Source organism: Gallus gallus, chromosome W (assembly GCF_016699485.2).
Source record: "Gallus gallus isolate bGalGal1 chromosome W, bGalGal1.mat.broiler.GRCg7b, whole genome shotgun sequence".
Taxonomy (NCBI): domain Eukaryota; kingdom Metazoa; phylum Chordata; class Aves; order Galliformes; family Phasianidae; genus Gallus; species Gallus gallus.
This window is the reverse complement of record NC_052571.1, coordinates 1877229-1902391: the sequence shown is the minus strand read 5'-3', so window position 1 is coordinate 1902391 and position 25163 is coordinate 1877229. Positions and strand designations below refer to the sequence as shown.

Sequence of the window (25163 nt, the reverse complement as noted above, 5' to 3'; positions counted from 1 at the left end):
CAGGAGGGGGAAAGGGATAATAGAGTGCATTGGACTGTGTGGATTAGATGGCCTGGCACATCAGAACCACAGAAATTTAAGGCACTGGTAGACACTGGTGCACAGTGTATGCTAATGCCCTCAAGTCACCAAGGGACAAAATCAATTTATATTCATGGGGTGACTGGGGGTTCCCAAGAGTTGACTATGTTGGAGGCTGAAATAAGTCTCACTGGCAAAGACTGGCAAAAGCATCCTATTGTGATTGGTCCAGGGGCTCCATGTATACTTGGTATTGATTACCTCAAAAGGGGATACTTTAAGGATCCCAAAGGGTATCGATGGGCCTTTGGAAAAGCTGCTGTAGGCACAGAAGGTGTTAAACAGTTGTCTGGCCTATCAGAAGATCCGTCTGTTGGGGGATTGCTATGAGTAAAAGAGCAACAGGTACTGATTGCTACAAAAACGGTACACAGACGGCAGTACCGCACTAACAGGGACTCCTTGCTCCCCGTTCTGAAGTTGATTTGTCAACTAGAGAGTCAGGGAGTGATCAGCAAAACTCACTCACCTTTTAACAGTCCCATATGGCCAGTGCGTAAAGCCAGTGGAGAATGGAGGCTGACGGTAGACTACCGCAGCCTGAATGAAGTCACACCCCCGCTGAGTGCTGCTGTGCCGGACATGTTAGAACTCCAATATGAAGTGGAGTCAAAAGCAGCCAAGTGGTATGCCACCACTGACATTACTAATGCTTTCTTTTCCATTCCATTGGCCACGGAATGTAGGCCACAGTTTGCTTTCACCTGGAGGGGCGTTCAGTATACCTGGAATCATTTGCCCCAGGGGTGGAAACACAGCCCAACAATTTGCCATATGTTGATTCAAGCTGCACTCGAACAGGGAGGTGCTCCTGAGCACTTACAGTACATTGACGACATTATTGTGTGCGGCAATACTGCAAGGGAAGTTTTTGAGAAAGGAGAGCAAGTAATCCAGATCCTTCTTAGTGCTGGTTTCGCTATTAAGCGAAGCAAAGTGAAAGGACCTGCACAAGAGATTCAGTTCCTAGGTATAAAGTGGCAAGATGGATGTTGTCACATCCCAACGGATGTGGTGAACAAAATCACTGCCATGTCTCCGCCCACTAATAGGAAAGAGACACAATCTTTTCTGGGTGTAGTGGGCTTTTGGAGAATGCATGTTCCAAACTATAGCCTCATTGTAAGCCCCCTTTACCAAGTGACTCAGAAGAAGAATAATTTTGTGTGGGGTCCTGAACAGCAGCAGGATTTTGAGCAGATTAAGCAGGAGATAGCTCGTGCCGTGGCCCTGGGGCCAGTACGGATGGAACAGGATGTAAAGAACATCCTCTATACTGCTGCTGGAGAGAAAGGTCCCACCTGGAGTTTGTGGCAAAGAGCCTCAGGAGAGACCCAAGGCCTGGAATTCTGGAGTCGGGCCTACAGGGGATCTGAAGAGCACTGCACTCCAACTGAAAAGGAGATCTTAGCTGCATATGAGGGGGTTCAAGCTGCTTCTGAAGTAGTCGGTACTGAAACGCAGCTCCTCCTGGCACCTCGATTGCCAGTGTTGAACTGGATGTTCAAGGGAAAGGTTCCCTCCACCCATCATGCTACTGATGCCACTTGGAGTAAGTGGATTGCACGGATTACACAACAGGCTCACATGGGGAACCACAGCCGTCCAGGAATCTTAGAGGTGATCATGGATTGGCCTGAAGGCAAAAAGTTTGGAGCATCATCAGGAGAAGAGATATCGCGTGCTAAAGAGGCCCCACCATACAATGAACTAACAGAAAATGAAAAGAAATACGCCCTGTTCACAGATGGATCATGTCGTATTGTGGGGAAGCATCGCAGATGGAAATCAGCTGTATGGAGCCCCACACGACAAGTTGCAGAGGCCACTGAAGGAAATGAGAATCAAGTCAGTTCACAGAGGTAAAGGCTATCCAACTGGCCTTAGATGTTGCTGAACGGGAGAGGTGGCCAATGCTTTACCTTTATACTGATTCATGGATGGTGGCGAATGCCTTATGGGGGTGGCAATCACAGTGGGAACAGGATAACTGGCAAAGGAGGGGTAAACCTGTTTGGGCTGCTGAACTCTCGAAAGACATTGCTGCCCGAATAAAGAATATAGTTGTAAAGGTGCGCCATGTAGATGCTCATGTGCCCAAGAATCAGGCTACTGAAGAACAACAAAACGCCCATCAGGTAGATTGAGCTGCCAAAATTGGGGTGGCTCAAATAGACTTGGACTGGCAACACAAAAGTGAATTATTTCTAGCTCGGTGGGCCCACGAAACTTCAGGTCATCAAGGAAGAGATGCAACATATAAATGGGCTAGAGACCGAGGGGTGGACTTAACTATGGACTCTATTGTACAAATTATTAATGACTGTGAAACGTGCCATAATTAAACAAGCCAAGAGGATGAAACCTCTCTGGGAGGAAGGGCGATGGCAAAAGTATAAATATGGGGAGGCCTGTCAGGTTGATTATATCACCTTTCCAAGACCTCGCAATGGTAAGTGTTATGTGCTCACCATGGTGGAAGTGACCACTGGGTGGCTTGAAACATATGCAGTACCCCATGCCACTGCCTGAAACACCATATTAGGTCTTGAGAAACAAGTCCTATGGTGACATGGTACCGCAGAAAGAATCGAAGCAGATAATGGGACTCATTTCAAAAATTCTCTTATAAATACTTGGGCCAAAAATCACGGTATTGAATGGATTTATCATATTCCCTATGATGCACCAGCTTCTGGTAAAATTGAATGATACATTGGGTTGTTAAATACCATGCTGAAAGCAATGGGTGATGGAACATTTAAGCACTGGGAGAAGCGTTTGGCAGAAGCCACCTGGTTGGTCAACACAGGAGGATCTATCAATTGCGATGGTCCTGCCAGCTCCCTACATATTGTAAAGGGAGATAAAGTCCCTGTAGTACATTTAAAGAACATGTTGGGAAAAGCAGTTTGGGTCCTTCCAGCTTCTGGGAAGGGCAAACCTCTCCGAGGGACTCTTTTTGCCCAGGTACCTGGGTGCACTTGGTGGGTGATGCAGAAAGTTGGGGATGTTCAATGTGTGCCACAAGGGAATTTAATGGCGGGAGAGCGGAATCAGTAATTCCAAGTATATGTACATGTGTTCAATGTTTGATAATTGATTATAATTATGTTTGTTTGTATATATTGAGCATGATGTAGTGATGTAAAATAAGGGCTGGAATGTCATGGTTTTATGATTTTTGGTTATCGGTATTCTACATCATAACATCATGCAGTATACTGGGAGTTAAAGAGCAGATTCTCTAGTTCTGGGTACTTGTCCGGAAGAGAAGAACTATGTTCCCCAGAAGACTGTTCAAATACTGTTATCATTCCTGCTCAGGGGAACAGATATAAGGCCTGTAGGTCACCAGACCTGAGTCTTCTCTTTCTTCTCATCTCGTTGTGCTCGCTTTTGGATCGTCTCGCTGCTGCTCCCGACTGCACGCAAGGCTTCAGTATTAGTGTAAGGCCTTTAGCTCTCGGACAATCCTCCTCTCAATCATATTTGATTTTTTTAACAATTATATTGAATTATATTGCATTGTACTGTGTTATCGTGCATTTCGATACTATATTTAGTAAATTAGTTTGTTTCCCCTCAGATCGTTGCCGCTGTTTTTTTTTATTATTCTTTTTTTTGGGGGAGGTCCCCTGTTTCCCTTTTCCGGAGGTGCGGATTTTGCAAAAAAAAAATCCCTCTGCCCCACTAGTCGCGGAACCAGGACGGACCAGCCTGTAAACCGTCGACATTTTTGGTGGAGAATGCAGGCATCAATCCCGCTACCTCTCACATTCTCCACCACCAAAAATATCTGACTGGGTCCTCACGTGCTCAATCAGTGATTCAGGCCCTGACTCAACAGCTCCTATACACTCCACCCTTTCACTGCATGAACCAATGATTGAGCCAGCTGCAGGGTGAGCCGTCCATAATACAGGTATCCAACACACTGGGACTTTTATACAATTGTCTGTCGCGATGCAGGTTGACACAGTGTAAGATGATTGATGATCAGTTTGTGATTGAAGTTCATGAGTTCTCATGGGGCAGTGCTCAATGGTGTTCCTGGAGGCATGCAGTTGTTTGGTGCAAGTCCATCTTATGTTCCATCAGTCCCACATAGGCCATCACTGGGCGTTGTGTTTGATCTCACAGTGACACTGGAACACTTCAGTGGCATTTCGCTCCTTCCGGTGATCCTAGAGACTCAAAAGACTCATGGAGAGAAGTACAGATGTTTCAGGGGTACCAGAAGGGGAAGGTCTGCTCTCCAGGGCAAAATACAGGCCGTATTTCTGCCCTGGGTCAACACTTTGACTTGCATTGGGGCATGTCCCGGCTGCCTGTACCACACCCTTTGGCCAGATATCTGTGGCTGCATACCTTGATCAGGTAGCAGGGAAGATCCTGATCTGCCATAGGGACATGATGAGGGTCCCCTTAGAAATTGTTTGTGAACTGTTGAGTCACAGCCTGAACCACTGATTGATCACCTGGGGAAAGGATCAGTTCAGCCCTGGGAGCACAGGTGAAGGCCATTCACCTGTGTGACCGGAAGGGGTGGAGCCTGGCTCCACCTCTCTTAGACCTCCCCCATTTAAGGGCTGACTGTCATGAAGGGAGGGTTTCTTTTTAGAGATTTTTCTTTTGTGGTGTTTTTCCTGTCAGCCTATATTTTTGGGGATGGGTGGGTATTTTTTCCTGTTTGTTCCTTTGCTTTTTCATTTTTGTATCACTTTTGCACTGCGCTATTTTTTCCAACTGTGTTATCAAAGAAGACTGGAGTGATGATTGTAATGTCATTAGGCCATGTACCGATTAAGGGTGAGAGTACTTGAGCCTTCTATCTCCTATAATTTTCCTCAAGGTACAAGTAGACCATACCACTTTAGTTCTACTTGCACCTTCCAAGACAATTTTGGGTCTTACCTGGTTATTGGTACCTGTAATTTGGATTCTAAGCAGGGGGGCCATGTTGTCTGTAGCGTTTTCAGGGCCCTGGGTCTGCAGTCTCTAGGCCTTTCATTCAGGCCCTGCAGGGTTTCGTAGAGTCTCTTTGTCCACCCCTGCAGGGACTGAGAGTCTGTCTTCAGGGCAGCCTTAAGAATACTGTTATAATGTTCAATAAGGCCTGTCCCCATTGGATTATATGGCAGGTAGAATTGCTATTCGATGTTGGTTTCTTTTGCCCAGTGTTCTACCAGTGAAATGAATTCCTTGGTCACTCTTGATAACTTCAGATGTCCCATAGGCAGCAATCAACTTGGTGAGTGCCTTGATGGTACATGCCTGATTTGCTCTCAGCACTTGATAGGCCTGCATTAGCCCATTTGCTGTGTTGATGCAGGTCATGGCATATCTCGCCCCCTCAGAGTGAGGGAGGGGCCCACTGTAATCAATCTGCCATCGCTAGAAAAGATTGTCTTCTCTTGCAAGATGGGCTGTTGTTTTGGGCAACAGTCAAGGTCTCATCCTGGTGCAAACACTGCAGTATCAGCAGGCCTGGATGATATCATATAGTTGTATGGGCAGCCCCCATGCTTTAGCAGCTGCCCACATTGTCTTTTTTCTGGCATGCCGCAGCTTATGATATAACCAGTGGTCGATGTTCTCGGATGGTGAGTCCTCAATCCATCAAACTTGTGCCAGTGTGTCGGTATAGTTGTTTCCTGGTGACTGTAGGGATTGGTGACCAGAAACACGGTAGATGTGCACTCCCTGTGTTTAACCACATTCTGTCAACTGTTTATGAGCTGATTTGGCCCGGTTCTGTGACTAGCCAAGTGGAGGGATCTGCAGATCCACACCTCCGGAAAGGATAAACGGGTTAAAGGGAAAAAGGATAGAGAGATGGGCCCTAAAAAATAACAGTGGCAATGATCTGAGGAGAAACAAACTAATTTATGAAAAAAGATATCGGAATGCAAGATAACACATTATAATACAATATAATTAGAATTGAAAATAAATGAATTAAAATGAGAGTGAGTGTCCAAAAACCAAAGGCCTTACTCTAACGCTGAGGTGAGATGATCTGGGGAGCTTACATGCTGCCAAAACCAAAAGAAAAGGGGGAGGGGAAATGATCTACAAAGGCCTTTTATCTTTTCCCCTAAGTGGAAATGATAACAGAATGGCCAACAGTTTTTCTGGGGAATGTAGTAGTTCTCTTCCCGACAGGTACCCGGAACTGGAGCATTAACTCTTTACCTCCCAGTGCACTACATGATGTTATGATGTGGAATACTGATAATCAAAAATCATAAAACTGTGACATTCCACCCCTTATTCCACATCACTACATCATGTTTAATACATATACATACAATACAATAATAAGTATTAAACACACATACATATATATATATACATGGAATTACTGACTGCACTCCCCAACATCAAATTCCCTTGTGGTACACATCCCCATTTTTCTGCATCACCCACCAAGTGGACCCAGTTCCCTGAGCAAAAACTGTTCTATGAAGAGTATTGCCCTTTCCAGAAGCTGGAAAGGCCCAAACAGCTTTTCCCAACATGCTCTTTACATGTACTATTGGGACCTCATCTCCTTTGACAGTATGTAGGGAGCTGGCAGGACCACTGCAACTGATAGATCCTCTGGTGTTGACCAAGCAGGTGGCTTTTGCCAAATGCTTTTCCCAATGCTTAAATGTTCCACCACCCATTGCTTTCAGCATAGTTTTTAACAACCCATTGTACCATTTGATTTTACCAGAAGTTGGTGCATGATAGGGGATATGATAACTCCACTCAGTGCCATGATCTTTGGCCCAAATATCCACAAGTGAATTTTTGAAATGAGACCCTTTATGTGACTCAATTCTTTCTGGAGTGCCATGTCACCACAGAACGTGTTGTTACCCTCCTGGGCATTGGTGACCACAATCTTATTGAGGGTCCCTCCCCTTTACTCAGTTGTGGTTCCACTGGATCTCAGAGCCACTTCTCTGGATCCCTTTCCTCCTATTCTCTTATAGTATCCGTTTCCTCTACTTTCTCCTCCTCCTCTTTCTTCCATTTTATGAGTCCATGTTCGTTTCATTTTTTGTGTTCTTGCAGGGGCAACTGACATTGATTCTGGTGCCTCCTGGGGTTGATCTGGTTGGTCAGTTTTGATGCTCAAATCACCTGTTTGTATCGTATGTGCCTTGACATAGCTTCTAGGAGGATCTGCTCCATGATCTTCACCAACCTGTAGTTCCCTGGGTCTTCCTTTCTCCCTTTCTTAAAAATGGGAGTAATGTTTCCCTTTTTTCAGTCACCAGGGACTTCACCAGAAAGCCATGATTTTTCAAATATGACAGAGAGTGGCTTGGCAACCACATCAGCCATCTCTTTCAGAACCCTAGGATGGATATCATCCAGTCCCATGGATTTATATGCATTCAGTTTCAGGAGGAGGACTCCGACTTGTTCCACCATTATAGTGGGACAGAAACCATTCCCCACACCCTCACCTAGAGGCTCAAAGTCTTGGCAGACATCAGAAGCCTGACCACCCGTGAAGACTGAGGCAAAGCAGTCATTGAGTACCTCAGCTTTTTCTATGTTTGAGGAAGCCAGCTCCCCGTTACCTTTCATCAGAGGGGGAACACTCTCCTTGGCCTGTCTCCTCCTGCCTATGTACCTGTAGAACTCCTCCTTGTTATCTTTCACATTCCTCGCCAAGTTCAGTTCCATCTGCGCCTTGGCTTTCCTAATCCTATCTCTACACACACGGACAACAGCCCTGTATTCCTCCCAGGCTACTCAACCCTGCTTCCATTTCCTGTATATTTCTCTCTTTTCCCTCAGTTTAAGCTGCAGGTCCTTGCACAGCCACAATGGTTGCCTGTCTCCCCTGCTCGACTTCTTCTGCTAGGGGATGGGGAGCCATTGTGCTCTCAGAAGGGTGTCCTTAAAGAGCTGCCAACTCTGTTCTGTACCCATGCCCTTAAGGACAGTTTCCCAGGGGATCCCACTCAGCAGTTCCTTGAGCAGCAAGAAATTTACTCTCCTGAAGCACAGGGTTCTTTGGCTGCATCCAAAGGCCTTACTCTAATCCTGAGGCTAGACGATCCGGGAAGCTCACATGCTGCTGGGACCAAAAAAAAAAAAAAAAAAAAAAAAAAAAAAAAAGGAAGGGGAAGGCCTTTAATCTTTTCCCCCTGAGCAGAAATGATAACATAATGGCAAACAGTCCTCTGGGGAATGTAGTAGTTCTTCTCTTCCAGACATGTATGATGTATGATTCCAGACCAGTACATGATGTTATGATGTGGAGTACTGATAACCAAAAATCATAAAACCATGACACATTCTATATGTCTAACCACATATCTCTGCCCCAGATTGGTTGGACATGGATAGTCCACTCTTGGCTGGCTCACCAAATGTAGCAATCTGATAGTTCAATATGATGGGAAAAGGGTTACAACAAAGGTGTGATGACAGAAGCTATGACACACACACAGAAAAGTGCTTTAAAGGAAGGGAAGAAGATTGCTCCCCTGTAACAGGAGATTCTACATTGACAGGGAAAGCTTCACCAAGGAAGGATCTCTAGAAAAACATCCTTTCCCACTGGCAATAAGCCCTTAAATGAGGTCTAAGAGAGGTGGAGCCAGGCTCCAACCCTTCTGGTTGCACAGGTGAATTGCCTACACCTGTGCTCTCAGGTCTGAGTGGGTCCTATCCCCAGGTGCTCAATCAGTGGTTCAAGCCGTGACTCAACACTTCCCATACACATGAGAACCTTAAAACGCTCCCTTCTGAGGTAATCCATACTAAGTATACATGGAGCCCCTAGGCTAGTCACAATAGGATGCTTTTTCCAGTCTTTACCCGTGAAGCTTATTTCAGCCTCCAATAGAGTCAATTCTTTGAAACCCCCAGTCACCCCAGAAATATAAATTGATTTGGTTCCTTTGTGACTGGAGGGCATTAGAGTGCACTGTGCACCAGTGTCCACCAGTGCCTCATATTTCTGTGGTTCTGATGTGCCAGGCACATCCACACAGTCCTATATACTCTCTTATCCCCTTCCCACCCCTGGCTGGGTGCAGAGCCCCTCAAATTGTTACCCCTGTCATTTTCCTCCCTTGAGTCATTATCAGGGTCCTTATGGTTTTTGCCGTGTCCTGCAGCAACTGGAGTGATCACCTTTTTGGAGGAGTTTGCCTTGGTGCTTGATCTGTGTTGTAATTCTTCTACCCGTGCTTGTAGTGCAGGAGTGAGTTTTTTATGCCACTTCTTCATATTTTCTCCATGCTCATGTAGGTTATTCCACAAGGCAATAACACAACAAAGACTTACTTTTGTCACTTGCTCGAGTGGGAGGACATCTTCTATTAATAGCTGAGATATTGGATGATACAGGTGGGGAGCAAATCAACTTGATCGGCCTCTTCAGTAGACTGTATTGATAATCCTGATCCCCATCAGGTGTCTCTGATACCACCATGGGTTCATCGGTTTCATCACGATGAAACAGAGTAGACAGTTACTCCATCATATCTTCTTGATTGATCTCTATTCTATCCAGTCTTTCAGTTACTTTCGAAATGGCTGAATCATAATCTTGTAGAGGGGTTAAAAGTATCTCAAAGTCATGAAGTCTGGTAATCAGTTCATTTAAAAGGTGTCTTCTTTGCCCTCTGCCATACATTGCTGCTAATGTACCAGCGTACTTTTCTGGTGCAGTTCATGTGAATTTCTACTACATACTTGGTGTACACCTGATTCTCTCAGGATCATGCTCTTGGTGTGGATCATCAGGAATGAACATGGGGTCATGTAACATTTCTACCATGGCTATTTCTCTCAAATAATGAATACCTTTTTCTACAGTAGTCAATTTCTTCAACTCAGGCATCAGATCTTCTTTGAAAGGGTATTTTTCCTTTACAGCTAATAGCATTTGTTTCCAGAGGGTGAAGGCCTCATCCTGACATCTACTAATACCTCTGTCAATGGCTGAGTCCTTCACATTCCCATTTGGTGAGTTTCTCTACCATCTAGAGACACACTATCAGCCCCATTGTCCCAACATTGAAGTAACCAGGTGACAGTGGGTTCATTCAGGTGCCATACAAAATCTTTTCTCGAACCTTGACTTTCAGTCATTTTCAGAGGTCACGTGGTAGTAATGATAACAGTGTCTTCCTTACCATCTTCTTGCCTTTTAGTTTTTTCTGTTGTCTTACTCAGTGACAGTGATCTTGTTGAAGGCCCTTTCACTGGATGTTCCTCTTCCTCCCCCTCTTCTTCTTTCTGTTCTAAACAAGATGACGTTTCCATTTCTGTTCTTGCACAGGGGCAACTGACATCGATACTGGTGCCTCTTGTGATTCATCAGGTTGCGCAGTTTTGATACTTTTTCTTTCTAGCTTGACTTGGAGTCTATCTCATTCAGATTGGAGGCTGTCTCTCTCAGATGGAGATTTTCCCATTTTGGCTTGGAGACTTTCTCCCTCAGTTTGGAGGTTATCTCTCTTGACTCAAAAATTGTCTTTCTCAGTTTGGGCATTCTCTCCCTTGGTTAGAAGATTTTTCCCTTTCGGCTTGGAGACTTTCTTAGCTTAGAGACTCTCAGTTCGGCAGTCCTCTCTCTCAACTCAAAGATTCTTTTTCTCAGTTTGGACTCTCTCCCAAAGACTCTCCCTCTCAGCTTGGAGACTATCCTGCTCAGCTTGGAGACTCTCTCCCTCTCCGGGATAGTATTGAATAAGGCCTGGTAGACATAAGCATGGCCCCAAATAATTTGTGCCTCCTCAGATCTACCCGAGCCACAACATCCCTGTCTCAGATATCTGCTTAGGTTCTCAGGATCTTGCAGGTGTTCAGGAGTAAAGTTCCATGATGCTGGCGATGCCCATGTCTCTGAAGTCTCTCCCAAGTCCCTCCACACTCCCTGTCACTCAGTATTCTCTGGCTTTGGGGAAGTCTTCCTCAAAATATTATAAATACATATACTGAGTGAAATGATGAGGAGTACATTCAGGGAGGTTGACCATATGGTCATTGATTGAACATTCCAAAAATGTATAAGGAATTCAAGGGAGAGACAGGAAGCCTGTTTAAAAATCAGTGTTTAAACCATATCACATTGTATGCAGGCACCAGATAGGTGTTTCCACCCTGTTGTAGTAGGCGTCTTGCGGGGCTACGGGATGTACGGGACAGGCCTCTCCCTAAGCATAGAAAGACAGTGCTATCGTGCTGACCTTGATGCAGAGAAAACAGGAGAAGAAGAAGGATGAGAAAAGAATGTGGAAATGGCCAAATAAGGCACAATGTTATTTGGTGTGAACCAATCAGAGTGGGACATGACAGCACGGTTTTGTAGGTAAAAATGTATATAAGCTGTGTTTAGTAGTGAATAAATGCCATTTTGCTGCTCATCATATTGGTGTGTGTCTGCAGTCATTTGGCCCTGATCAGGCTATTGGTCAGTGAGTGCAGAGGCCTAACACAGGTGGCTAACATCATTGTTGCAGAAAGCAACACCACCCTTGCTTCTAATTTTTTATTTATGCATACAGCTCCATAGAGCAGAGTGGCAGACTTAACAAAGGTGCAGTATGTTCTAAGTACTAAAATCCAGAACATGATGGAATGTAATCCCTTACAAATCCATTTTACAAGTTGCATTTCTGTCTCTTAAAAAAAAAAAAAAAAAAAAAAAAAAAAAGCTGTCATGGTGTCAAAAATAAAAAAAAAAAATGGTGCAGCACTGAGAACATTGGCTGCACACCCAGAAATCAAGGCCTGCAAGCAAGACTGGCCTAAACGAGGAAAACAGGCAACGAGCTACGGGAAAAACTTAATTTACTAAATATAATAGTAGAATGTGAGATAATACAATATGATTGGAATTGAAGCTAATAAATCAAAATGAGAGAGAGAGAGTGTCCGAAACTGAAGTCTGTACTCTAATTCTGTAGACGAGACGGCCAGGAGCACAGAGAGGAAAGACAGTTTTGTGACTCCCAGTCAGTTTTATTTTTCCCTCCAAATGGAAAATGGAAAAATGAAGTTTTCTGGGAGTTGCAGTTCATTCTTCTCTTCTGAGACCAGGTAACCGGAATTATCGACAATCCACGGAACTGCAGTATTAATTCTTTAACTCCCAATACACTGCATGATGTTATGATGTGGAATACCGATCAAAAAATCATAAAACCATGACAAGTGGGCAGATCTTCCTTCTCTCAGTTCTTACCTTTGCTTTCTGCAACTTGGGCAGTGTGGCTAGAGCCCTTGCCAGTGAAGACTGAGGCAAAGAAGTCATTGAGCACCTCAGCTTTCTCCGTATCCCTCATGACCAGGTCTCCAGTTTCCATCTGGAGAGGGCCCACATCTTTCCTGACCTTCCTTTTATCACTGATATACCTGTAGAATTTCTTCTTGTTCCCCTTTATGTCACTGGCTAGATTTAATTCTGTCTGGGTTTTAGCTTTCCTAACCTGATCCCTGGCTGCTTAGACAACTTCTTTGTAGTCCTCCCAGGTAACCTGTTCCTGCTTCCACTCCCTATAGACTTTCTTTTTGAGCCTAAGGAAGTCCAGGAGCTCCTTGTTCATCCATGGAGGCCTCCTGGCATTCTTTCCTGCCTTCCTTTCTCTAGGGATACACTGCTTCCGGGCTTGGAGGAGATGGTCCTTGAATACCGACCACCTTTCTTGGGTTCCTCTTCCCTCCAGGGCTTTCTCCCATGTCACCCTGCCAAGCAGTTCCCTGAAGAGGTTGAAGTCCACCCTCCTGAAGTCTAGAGTAGCAAGCTTGCTGTGCACCCTCTGACACCCTAAGGATCTTGAACTCCACCATTTCGTGGTCACTGCAGCCAAGCCTGCCCTTGAGCTTCACATTACTCACTAGCCTTTCCTCGTTGGTGAGGACAAGGTCCAGCACAGCACTTTTTCTCATGGGTTCCTGTACCACTTGGAAGAGGAAGTTATCATCAACACAGTCCAGGAACCTCTTCGATTGCTGGTGCCTTGCTGTGTTATCCTTCCAACAGATATCGGGGTAGTTGAAGTATCCCATGAAGACCATGTTTTGTGAACATGAAGTTGCTCCTGTCTGTTTATAGAGGGCCTCATCCACTTGGTCTTACTGATTGGGCAGCCCGTAGCAGACCCCCACTACAATGTCTCCTTTCCCTGCCTTCCCTTTGACCCTAACCCATAAACTCTCTGTCAACTCCTCATCTATCCCCAGGTGGAGCTCCATGGACTCCAGCTGGTTCTTGATGTAGAGGACGACACTCCCTCTCCTTCTCCCGTCTGTCTTTCCTAAAGAGTTTTTACCCATCTGTTCCTGCATTCCAGTCGTGAGAGCCCTGTAGGCACGCACATGCCTGTAACTCTTCTTGCTTGTTCCCCATGCTCCATGCATTAGTGTACAGGCATTTGAGTTGGGCTCCCATTGAAGCTGATTTATCAATTGGAGGTCCTTTATCCTGAACCTTAGGTGCTGTCTTACTGGCCTGTGATCCAACTCCAGGCCCAGGGTATCCATTACCATCATCAGCCTCAAAGTGGGATGGTTGTGAGGATCCCATTTCCTGGCAACTCTAGTTTAAAGCCCTCCTGATTAAATTGGAAAACTTGTTGCCAGTGATGGCCTTCCCCTTCTCTGAGATATGAACCCCATCCTCCCCCAGAAGACCAGGTTTCTCAGGACTAGTTCCATGACATAAATAGCCAAAGACCTGTTTGTGACACCACTCCCTTAACCATTTATTGATTTTCCTAGTTCTGTCATAATATTTCTTTCACTGGATCTCACTGAAGACATTCTGATGACATCATCAACCACACAGGGGTATCCATGATTACAGTGACATCCAAAGTGTACTGCTAACACTGAATGATGCTTGACCAGTGCTTGAGTTGACTCACAGGGCAAAGTTCTTTCTCTCTCAAGTAAGCATTTAAGGCAGAAACATGCTAAGATGTGAAAAAGCAGCAGATTTCCACAGCAACCTTAAGAATATGAAAGGCTAACAAAACATACAGAAACTCAGCTTTCCGATTAAATATTTTAGCTTCTAAAAGTCTAGAATAGGCAAGTAGTACTTTTCCTTGGCATGAGAAGCAACTGGAAGAATATCCTCTCCCTACAGGTTTTTGGAGCTTTGTTTACCAAATCCAAGTAATAAATGGTTTCCTGATCTTTGCATGTTTGTTTTTTTTTATTGAAGAACTCCCTTAAGACAGATTAAGAAATTTATTTTTGTTGAAATGAACTGTGTAAAGTCCAGGATTCATCAGTGTAAGGCAATATTACTCCAGATACCTAAAATTTAGCTGTCTCCTTTTAGCTTGTAAAGTCTCTCCTAAGAGCCTTAAAACTGATCTGAGGCTCTTGTACATCTCAGGCTAAGTCTAATGCAGACGATCACCTCAAAGCATGTGGAGTGCAGGACTTGATGAAGGAAGCGAGAGGGCTGCTGTTAGCATAGTCTGCCTTAGAAATAGGACATTATGGTTGACCTTGGGTTTCTATAGTAATTCAGTAAACATCAACCAAATCTTCTTTGAGAAAAAAAGGGAAGTGAAGGATGGGAGGAATAGTACAAAGTTCATCAAGGCCATGAAAAAGATCTAGCACATTTCTGGCCAGCAGGATAATTTTGCTCTCTGGCCATCTCAACTTATATTCCTAAACCCATTGCACCCTTCTCTCACTCCTAAACAGAAGAATGCCCTGCAGCCAGCCACTTCCAGCTCTTTCCATTTGAACCTGAGACTGAGAAGACCTTTGCTCTGTGTTTACCAGTCAAATGTGCTTTACATCAGCAAACAGAATCTAAAAAACCCAGACTGAGCCTGAGATGGTATGGTCTTTAGTGACTTAAAGAACTGTACCCACCAACACTGAGTCAAATTCCTGTCTTCTGGTGTAGTAATAATGAAGAAGGGAAATACCTGAAGGCCCAGTTCCAAAGAAACTTTCAGAAGAGTGATGTCTGGCAAGCTGTCCGTGAGTGTTGCTATTTTAAATGCATCCTGGGCAAGTTTGAAAATGTGTGATGAGGAGTGGATATTTTTCTGGATGGACTGTAACACTGTTTCCAGCCTCTGAACATCACCTGCAATATGTAAACAGAATCAAAAAAAAAACCAAAACAAATTCCCCAAACATCCAGAGATACATTACATATTATGTCCATCTACAAGAAGGGCCAAAAAGAGGACTTGGGGAGCTACAGGCCTGTCAGTCTGACTTCGGTGCTGGTAAAGGTTATGGAGCATATCATCTTGAATGCCATCACATGGCACATACAGGACAACCACGTAATCAGACCATCAGCATGGGTTTATGAAAAGTAGGTAGTTTGACTATCCTGAACTCCTTCTATGACAGTGACCTGCTTAGTGAATGAGGGAAAGGCTGTGGATGTTGTCTACCCAGACCTAAGTAAAGCTTTTGACACTGTTTCCTACAGCATTCTCCTGGAGAAACCATCTGCTCATGGTTTGGACAGGCATGCACTTTTCTGGGTAAAAAACTTGCTGGGTGGCCAGGCCCAGAGAGTTGTAGTGAATGGAGTTAAATCTGCTTGGAGGCTGCTCACAAGTGAGCCTCAGGGCTCAGTACTGGGGCCAGTTCTCTTTAATATCTTTATCAATGATCTGGACAAGGGGATTGAGTGCATCCTCAGTAAGTTTGCAAATTACACCAAGTTAGGTGGGTGTGTTGATCTGCTTGAGGGTAGGAAGGCTTACAGAGGGTTCTGGATAGGCTGGATCATTGGGCTGGTGCCACCTGTATGAGGTTCAATAAGGCTAAGTGCCAGGTCCTGCACTTCAGTCACAACAAATCCATGCAATGCTACAGGCTGAGGGAAGAGTGGCTGGAAAGCTGCTTGGTGGAAAAGGATCTGGAGGTATTGGTAGATAGCTGAATATGAGACAGCAGTATGCCCAGGTGGCCAAGAAGGCCAACAGTATCCGTATCCTAGCATGTATCAGAAATAGCATAGCCAGCAGGACAAGAGAAGTGTTTGCCTCCCTGTACTCAGCTCTGGTGAGGCTGCACCTTGAATAGTGTTCAGTTTTGGCCCCCTCACTACAAGAAACCGTGGGCAGACTGCTGAGCCAGCAGGGGCGGAGCTGGCATTGCCCACTCTTATCTCGCGAGCTCGACCTTGACCTTTTGCTGTGCGGCTAGAAGCATTCTTCGGGAGGGTGGAAGCTAGCTTAACGCACTAGGTGAGAAAAGGGTGTCACCTTCCACTGTTAACAGGAAGGGAGGTCAGTGTGTGAGCACAGCCCACACTTCCCTACAATACTGCAGCAGCAGGTGTGGGTGGTGGGTCTTGCGGAAGGACACGTGAGTGTTTCTTTTGTTTCTTTTGTCTTTGCTCAGGAGACCAGCTCTCCTACGGACAGTCCCTGAGACCTCCAGTTTGAACATGGTCTCTACCAGGCAGCGGGCTTGCACCAAGAAGACTGTGGCGACCCAGACAGAGGGCCTGCCCGGAAATGTGGCCGTGCAGGTCTCCGGCTGCAGGGGGTGCCAGAGCCTGCTGCTGCCGAGGGAGGATGGGAAGGATGCCACCTGTGTGAGGTGCGAGCAGGTAGATGAGCTGCTCAGCCTAGTGGTGGAGCTCAGGGAGGAGGTGGAGAGATTAAGAACTATCAGAGAGTGCGAGTGGGAGATTGACTGGTGGAGTGACTCTCTGCGAGTAAGATGCAGAGATTGCACCCCCCAAACTGTAGTGGACCCTCTCCCTTGCTGCAGTTGAGCAGAGTGAGCTGACTTGAGAGGAGAGGAGGAATGGCAGCAGGTCCCAGCTCGGAGACGCAGGCGACCCCCACCCCGACCTACCTCGGTTCCCCAGGTGTCTCTACATAATAGGTTTGACGCCCTGAAACCAGAGGGAGAGGTGAGTGAGGATGAGGTGGGAAGACTGCCTCCAAGTGTGTCTAAGGTGAGGAGGTCACCTCTACGCTTAAAGACTGCCTCCTCCAGAAAAGAAAGGAGAGTGATAGTCGTAGGTGACTCCCTCCTGAAAGGAACAGTGGGCCCAATATGTTGGCCTGACCCTACCCATAGGGAGGTGTGCTGCCTCCCTGGGGCTCGGGTCAGGGATATTTCTAGAAAACTTCCTGGTCTGATCCACCCCTCTGATTTCTACCCATTATTGATAGTTCAGGCTGGCAGTGATGAGGTTGCTGACAGAAGCCTGAGGGCTATAACAATGATTTTAGGGGACTGGGGAGGTTAGTTGACAATGTGGGCATGCAAGTAGAATTTGCAGGTATTCCTACACTGGCAGGGAAAGACAATGCAATGACCAGGAAAACCCATCACATAAACACATGGCTGAGAGGCTGGTGCAAGTGCAAGAATCTCGGGTTCTTTGATCATGGGGCGTTCTACTCAGCACCTGGCCTGAGGTCTGCAGATGGGTATCACCTGTCTCAAAGGGGGAAATGGATCCTTGCCCAGGAGCTGGCAGGACTTGTAGAGAGAGCTTTAAACTAGATATGAAGGGGGAAGGGGATAAAACCAGGCCTGCTAGAGGTGAGCCTGGGGGAGTGATAATGGGATTAGGTGTGAGGAGAGAGGCCCAGCTAAAGTGTGTCTATAACAATGCACACAGCATGGGCAACAAACAAGAAGAGTTAGAAGCCATTGTGCAGCAGGCAAGCTATGACCTAGTTGCCATTACGGAAACATGGTGGGACCACTCCCATGACTGGAGTGCTGCGATGGATGGCTACAAACTCTTCAGGAAGGATAGGCAAGGAAGGAGGGGCGGTGGCGTGGCTCCCTATGTTAAAGAGTGCATTGAGGTTACTGAGCTTATGACTGGGGATGATAAGGTTGAATCCTTATGGGTTAAGATCAGGGGAAGAGCTGACAAGGCAGACATCCTGGTGGGGATCTGTTATAGACTGCCGAACCAGGATGAAGAGACAGATGAGGTGTTCTATGAGCAGCTGGTGGAAGCTTCACGATCACCGGCCCTTGTCCTCATGGGGGACTTCAACTTCCCTGACATATGCTGGGAATACAATTTAGCACAGAAGAAGCAGTCTAGGAGGTTTCTGGAATGTATGGAGGACAACTTCTTCATGCAGCTGGTAAGAGAACCTACGAGAGGAGCTGCCCCGTTAGACCTGCTGTTCACAAACAGAGAAGGTCTGGTGGGAGATGTAGAGGTTGGGGGCTGTCTTGGGCAGAGTGACCATGACTTGGTAGAGTTCTCGATTCTTGGTGGAATCAGGAGGGGGAACAGCAAAACTGCTACCTTGGACTTCCGGAGGGCAGACTTTGAATTGTTCAGGAGACTAGTAGGGAGAGTCCCCTGGGGTTCAGTCTCAGAGAGTAAAGGGGTCCAAGATGGCTGGTTGCTCTTCAAGAAGGAAGTCTTAAAGGCGCAGGAGCAGGCTGTCCCCCTGAGCCACAAAATGAGCCGGTGCGGAAAAAGAACAGCGTGGATGAATAGGGAACTTTTCTTGAGGCTCCAGTAGAAAAAGAGAATCTACCTCCTGTGGAAGAAGGGACGGGCAACCCGGAAAGAATACAAAGAAGTTGTTAAGATGTGCAGGGAGAAAATCAGAGAGGCAAAAGCCCAGCTTGAACTCAACCTGGCCGCTGGGGTAAAAAAGAACAAGAAACTCTTTTACAAGTATATCAACAGCAAGAGGAGGACCAGGGACAATCTCCATTCTCTACTGGATGAGGCTGGGAATGTGACCACTGAGGATAAGGAAAAGGCAGAGGTTCTGAATGCCTTCTTTACATCTGTCTTTAAAAGACAGACCAGTTATCCTCAGGTTTCTCCACTCTCTGACCTGGCAGCCATGGCTGGGGAGCAGACGAAACCCCCCACAATTCAGAAGGAAACAGTCAGAGACCTGCTACTCCAACTGGACTGCCACAAGTCCATGGGACCGGATGAGATTTCACCCGAGAGTGCTGAGGGAACTGGCGGATGTGATAGCCGAGCTGCTTTCCATCATCTATCAGCGCTCCTTGTTGACGGGTGAGGTCCCAGATGACTGGAGGCTTGCCAATGTGACTCCCATCTACAAGAAGGGCTGCAGGAAGGATCCGGGGAACTATATGCCTGTTAGCCTGACCTTGGTGCCGGGGAAGGTTATGGAGCAGATTGTCTTGAGGGAGATCACGCAGCATGTGCGGGACGACCGGGGGATCAGGCCTAGCCAGCATGGGTTCACGAAGGGCAGGTCCTGCTTGACCAACCTGATCTCCTTCCATGATCTAGTGACCCGTCTGGTGGATGAGGGAAAGGCTGTTGATGTGGTCTACCTAGACTTCAGCAAAGCCTTTGACACTGTCTCCCACAGTATTCTACTGCAGAAGCTGGCAGTCCATGGCTTGGACAGATACACTCTTGGCTGGGTAAGAAACTGGCTGGAGGGCCGGGCCCAGAGAGTGGTGGTGAATGGAGTTAAATCCAGCTGGCGACCAGTCACGAGTGGTGTTCCCCAGGGGTCGGTGCTGGGGCCTGTCCTCTTTAATATCTTTATTGATGACCTGGATGGGGGCATTGAGTGCACCCTCAGTAAGTTTGCAGATGACACCAAGCTGGCTGGAAGTGTCGATGTGCCTGAGGGTAGCGAGGCCCTATAGAGGGATCTGGATAGGCTGGATAGCTGGGCTGAAGCCAATGGGATGAGGTTCCACAAGACCAAATGCCGGGTCCTGCACTTTGGCCACAACAACCCGAGGCAACGCTACAGGCTTGGGGCAGAGTGGCTGGAAGACTGTGTAGAAGAAATGGACCTGGGGGTGTTTATTGATGCTTGACTGAACATGAGCCAGCAGTGTGCCCAGGTGGCCAAGAAGGCCAATGGCATCCTGGCTTGGATCAGAAATAGTGTGGCCAGCAGGAACAGGGATGTAATTGTCCCCCTGTACTCAGCACTGGTGAGGCCGCACCTCGAGTGTCCAGTTTTGGGCCCCTCGCTGTAAGAAAGAAATCGAGGCCCTGAATTGTGTCCAGAGGAGGGCAACAAAGCTGGTGAGGGGTCTGGAGCACAGGCCTTATGAGGAGCGGCTGAAGGAGCTGGGATTGTTCAGTCTAGAGAAGAGGATGCTCAGGGGAGACCTTATTGCTCTCTATAACTACCTGAAGGGAGGTTGTAGTGAGCTGGGGGTCGGCCTCTTCTCTCGTGTGGCTAGTGATAGGATGAGAGGGAGTGGCTTCAAGCTGCGCCAGGGAAGGTTCAGTCTGGACGTTAGGAAATACTACTTCTCTGAAAGGGTGGTCAGGCACTGGAATGGGCTGCCCAGAGAGGTGGTGGAGTCACCGAGCCTGGTGGTGTTCAAAGAGCGTTTGGATGTTGTGTTGAGGGACATGGTTTAGCGAGAACCATTGGTGATGGGTGAATGGTTGGACTGGATGATCCTGTGGGTCTTTTCCAACCTTGGTGATTCTATGATTCTATGAAATATATTGAGGTGCTGGGACTTGTCCAAAGAAGGGCAATGAAACTGGTGAAGGGTCTAGAGAACAAGTCTTATGAGGAGTGGCTGAGTGAACCAGGGTTATTTAGCCTAGAGAAAAGTAGGCTCAGGGGAGACCTTACTGCTCTCTACAACAATCTCAAAGGAGGTTGTAGTGAGATGGAGGTCAGTCTTTTCTCCCAAACAGTAAGTGATAGGACAAGAGGAAATGGCCTCAAGTTGTACCAGGGGAGGTTTAGGTTGAATACTGGGAAGACATTATTCACTGAGCAGGTTGTAAAACATTAGAACAGGCTGTCCAGAGAAGTAGTTGAGTCACCATCCCTGGAGATATTTAAAAGATGTGTAGATGTAGTGCTTAGTGACAGGGTTTAGTGGTAGACTTGGCAAGTGCTAGGTTAATGGTTGGATTTGATGATCTTAAAGGTATTTTCCAACCTAAATGATTCTATGATTCCATAATTGAGCCTGCTATTGCTGCAGCAATAGTACAATATTTCAGTTGTACACATTTTGTTTTGATAAACTTTCCATAATTAAATCACATATGAACAAAAGATACAAGACAGGACAAACTCCTCTAGTGCCTGATGGTGTTTATGCAATGCATGACAAAAAGTCAACTTGATTTGTTAATTTTAGAAGGAATTTGTCTACTCTCAGGTCTCACAATGTACATCGTGTGTCAGAAGAACAAAAAAACTGTCTCATCAGCATTAAATCAAGCTTATATGGATAAGATCTAGCTAGCTTAACTACTTTACTAGAAGATTAATTAGAAGTTTAAGTCAGTTGAGCGTGTTGTTCTCATTTGAAGCTTCTGTCAGACTGCAATTTGGATTCATAAACACAAGTTTTAAAATCTGTTTATTCCATATAATATTAAAAGCATACATTTATCAGAGTACGTAACTGACAGAACTGTACCTTTAGCTGCTGACAGCATAGTCGATGCCAGCTCGCACTGCTGGGATTCAATGTGACTTAGGTTGAACCAGCGGGGATATCGGTTTGGAACAATTGATGCAATGTGGTGTGGGTGGGACATGTCTCCTGAAGGAGCTGTAGATTCCAATACTAGCAACCTGAAATAAATAAATACTCTTTCATTAAATCATTATTACATTAGGTTACTCGTGAGCAAAATGAAAGCCACAAGAACACTTGATCTTGTTTATGAAATGTGCCTTTTTGGGTATAAAAAGATACTGGAAAATTACTTATTTTCTTGGGGAATCCGAAAAGACCATTTGCCAAACTTGCTTATATCAGCAGGCATTTACAGAAATTCACAGGACAACTAAGCCATCCATTAGCCACAGCAGCTGATACTTCCTGCATTATCCATAGAGCTGAAGATTTTTTCCCTGCCTTTTCTTTCAGTTTTTGAACCACGGCCCTCAGGAAGGAAAATTTAGTAGTTTTTCATTATATTGAGAACATGTAAATATTTTACAATATTACTGCATGCACAACTGCAATTTCCTCAAGTTGCAAATGATTAGCAATCAAGGGAGAAGGATATTAAAGAAAACTTTTGATTTTCATCTCACAATAAATTCAGACATAGCGAAAAAGACATTTCAATGATCAACTATGAACTACTTTTTGAAGTCCTTAAACTCTAGCCTATCAACATCGCTGAATGTACCATAATCTTATGTTAGGGTCCCAAACAGCAGTGACAGAGGAAGTTGCCTTTAAAGTTACTTTTCAGACTCCATTTTCTAGTCCTGAAGCAAGAAATTGAGTACATGTCAATCTATAACAGTCTTATCCACCTGAATTAAGGAAAATAAGTTAGGTTAAAAGTTGTGTGCCTTCATGGGGTGCTGAATTGGCAGCTACAGATCTGGCCTTGCTAAGTCAAGTTCTCGCTGCTGATAACAGATGCTTTTGTACAGATTTAGTACAGACAGCAGGTATCCTGTTTCTCCAAATAACATTGTTAGCTATCCTATCTCTGGAATGCAAGGTAGCAGGCTTGGACAGTAAAACTTACAAAGAAAACTTAGGACAGAAAACTTAGAAAATTTACAAAGAAGGAACGGATTGGTGGACAGAGTTGTAGCCAATAAGACGACCAGCTAGAGCTAAGTCAGCGTCCTCCAACTTGGCCCAGGTCAAAGAGTACAAAGCGAGAAAGACATACGGCCTTCATCAGAAAAGACAGCCAGATGATCACCGAGAGATATCATGCATTCGTAAAAGAACTACGATAGTCATTGTAGTAATTGCTGTAATTGCTCAGTGCTTGTGCTGCTAAAATGCTTCTTGTGGGATCCCACTCCCTGTATAAATAACTGTATTAGTCATCGTCACTGTCTGTAATTGTTAAATGTTTGTGTTGTAAAAATATTACTTGTGGAATTCCATTCCCTGTTTAAAATACTCTTGTTTTGCTGGGAGACATTGGTTAAGACTCTTGCCCAGGGAATTCGGTGTTCCCTTGCCCTGGGGAAGCAGGTGGACTCCATTACCCAGCAAAACACAAGGGATTTTCACCTAATACTTAAGACTGGCCGGGATAAACAGCTGTTATGGGACAAAGGGTGTCAAAAGAAATTCCGGAAAAGACTATTCTGGGTTGTATTTTGGCTCACTGGAGAAACGTTGCCGGTGAGCCAGGGGTAATATTGAATAAGAAACCAAGAACATAAATACAGTAACAGGGACAGTTTTTATAATTGAGTATAGTAATCATGAGACTAAGTACTGGGTGTTTGTGGAAATTGAAGAACTGTACTGTTTGATTTGTGGGTTCTGAAGGGAATGGGACAAACTGTTTTGATGGTACAAGAAAGTGTAATTGTTAATGGTATATGGAAACATAATTGAGGGTATGTGGAAGTGTAATTGAGGGTACAAATAGTGGAATAGTGTAAAAAGGCAAAAGGGTTAAAGAAAACAGTGAGTTTATCTGCACTGGCATGAGAGCAACCCCCTGCATTGCCCCCCGGGAACAGAACTCGCAGAGAGAGCAAGAGCCAGGGCCAGAGACTGCTGCTGTTAACAGCATTACTTGTGGGGGGGGAGGGGGGGGGAGGGTGGAGGGGACGGGGCACTGGAAGTGAGGATAGCCTTCATCTACGGAGATCTAAGGAAACCCGATATCCTAGTGTTAGCACTGAAAGCCTCCGGAGGGGAGGAGGTGAAACTGAAATATAATGTTAGTAGTTTCTGTAATGATTAGAGTTCGGAAAGTGAAAAAGATTTGGGAAAGGCACAAGCTGAGGAAGACAAAGACAAGCAAGGTGTAAGAGGGATGTCAGGACTGAAGAGAAATGAATGATATGGAAAAATTGAGGAACAGAGATAGCAAGGAAATCGGGAAGAACAACAGCAGCTGCTACTGTTTGCTGCACTAGAGCAGGGCCCTAGGACCTAGAGATCCCCTAGGAAGAGGTTGCGGGGGGGAAAGTGCCTGGAAGAGCACAGGGAGGGCTCCACCCCCGCTGGACCAAAAGCAGTGTGCAAACTTCAGGGAAATGGGATGTTGGTGAAATCACACCAAGTTAAGGGGGAGGGAACTGTCTCTGATCACAAAAGCTGGATGGGAGCCTGGGAAGATTACCCTAGCAAACCCACTGGTTAAACTGCAGCTAGGAGAGCAGGATAAAGAGGTTTATTTTCTGGTGGATATGGGTGCCTCTTACTACCCGTAGATGATTTTTGTAACAGTAGTAGGAGCTACTGGCCAACAAGGAAAAAGCTTACCTTTTGGGATCAATTAAATACAGGCTGGGAAAATAAGTAGGAATACATAAATTCTTGTACATGCCAGGTTCTCCAAAACCGTTACGCGGGCAAGACTTACTAGAACAAATGCCAAACCCCTGAGCCACAAAGTGCCAAGGAACTCCGTACATTCTCAGGAATGACAGGAGGGTGCCAACTGTGGATACACAGCTACGGACTGTTGGTAAAGCCCCTTCATGAAGTAAGTAAGAGATGGCCAGAGTGGTTGAGGGAGGTGGCTGCATCAATGCTCAATATTCAAGAAGCCCGTAAACCTATGCTAGGCCAAAGAATAACAGTTTTAATAGCTCATACAGTGTCTACTGTATTGGAGGTAAAAGGGGGGCACTGGCTCTCACCCCCAAAGGTTCCTGAAATACCAGGCCATCCTGGTAGAGCAGGATGATGCAGAAATAACTATAACTAATATTGTCAACCCAGCATCCTTCCTTAGCGGAACTCCTGGAGAACCAGTATTTAAGGACTGCTTTGAAACAACTGCGGCTACGGACTGTTGCCAGTCGGACCTGAAAGACAAACCCTTAGAAGATGCAGAAGACACCTGGCTTACTGACGGAAGCAGTTTTGTGAGACAAGGAAACCGTAAGGCAGGATATGCAGTAACTGCTACTGACAAGGTAATCGAAGCACAACCATTACCTGTGGGGACTTTCTCTCAGAAGGCTGAAATAACTGCCTTGACAAGAGCCTGAAATATATGAACAGATGCTAATTATGTATTTGGGATGCTACATGCTCATAGTACCATCTGAAAAGAGCAAGGATTGCTCACACACAAGGAAAAACAGCATCATGTAAATCTACCAAAGAACGTGGCTATTATACATTGTAAAGGACATCAGAAAGGTAACACTGTACAGGAAACTGGGGATAAGATGGTG

General features: G+C 45.7%; 1 protein-coding gene across 2 annotated transcripts in view; it reads right to left on the bottom strand.

The window, feature by feature from the left end:
- The window catches only part of LOC100859602 (zinc finger SWIM domain-containing protein 6-like), a 452492-nt gene that overhangs the window by 53131 nt on the left and 374198 nt on the right, over positions 1-25163 (bottom strand). For both annotated transcript variants that reach the window (XM_025144610.3, XM_025144611.3), the window contains 2 exons: positions 21451-21608; positions 15003-15166 (listed from right to left, as the gene is read on the bottom strand). In XM_025144610.3, coding sequence (XP_025000378.1) covers positions 15003-15166; positions 21451-21608 — 322 coding nt within the window. The remainder of the gene's footprint in view (positions 1-15002; positions 15167-21450; positions 21609-25163) is intronic.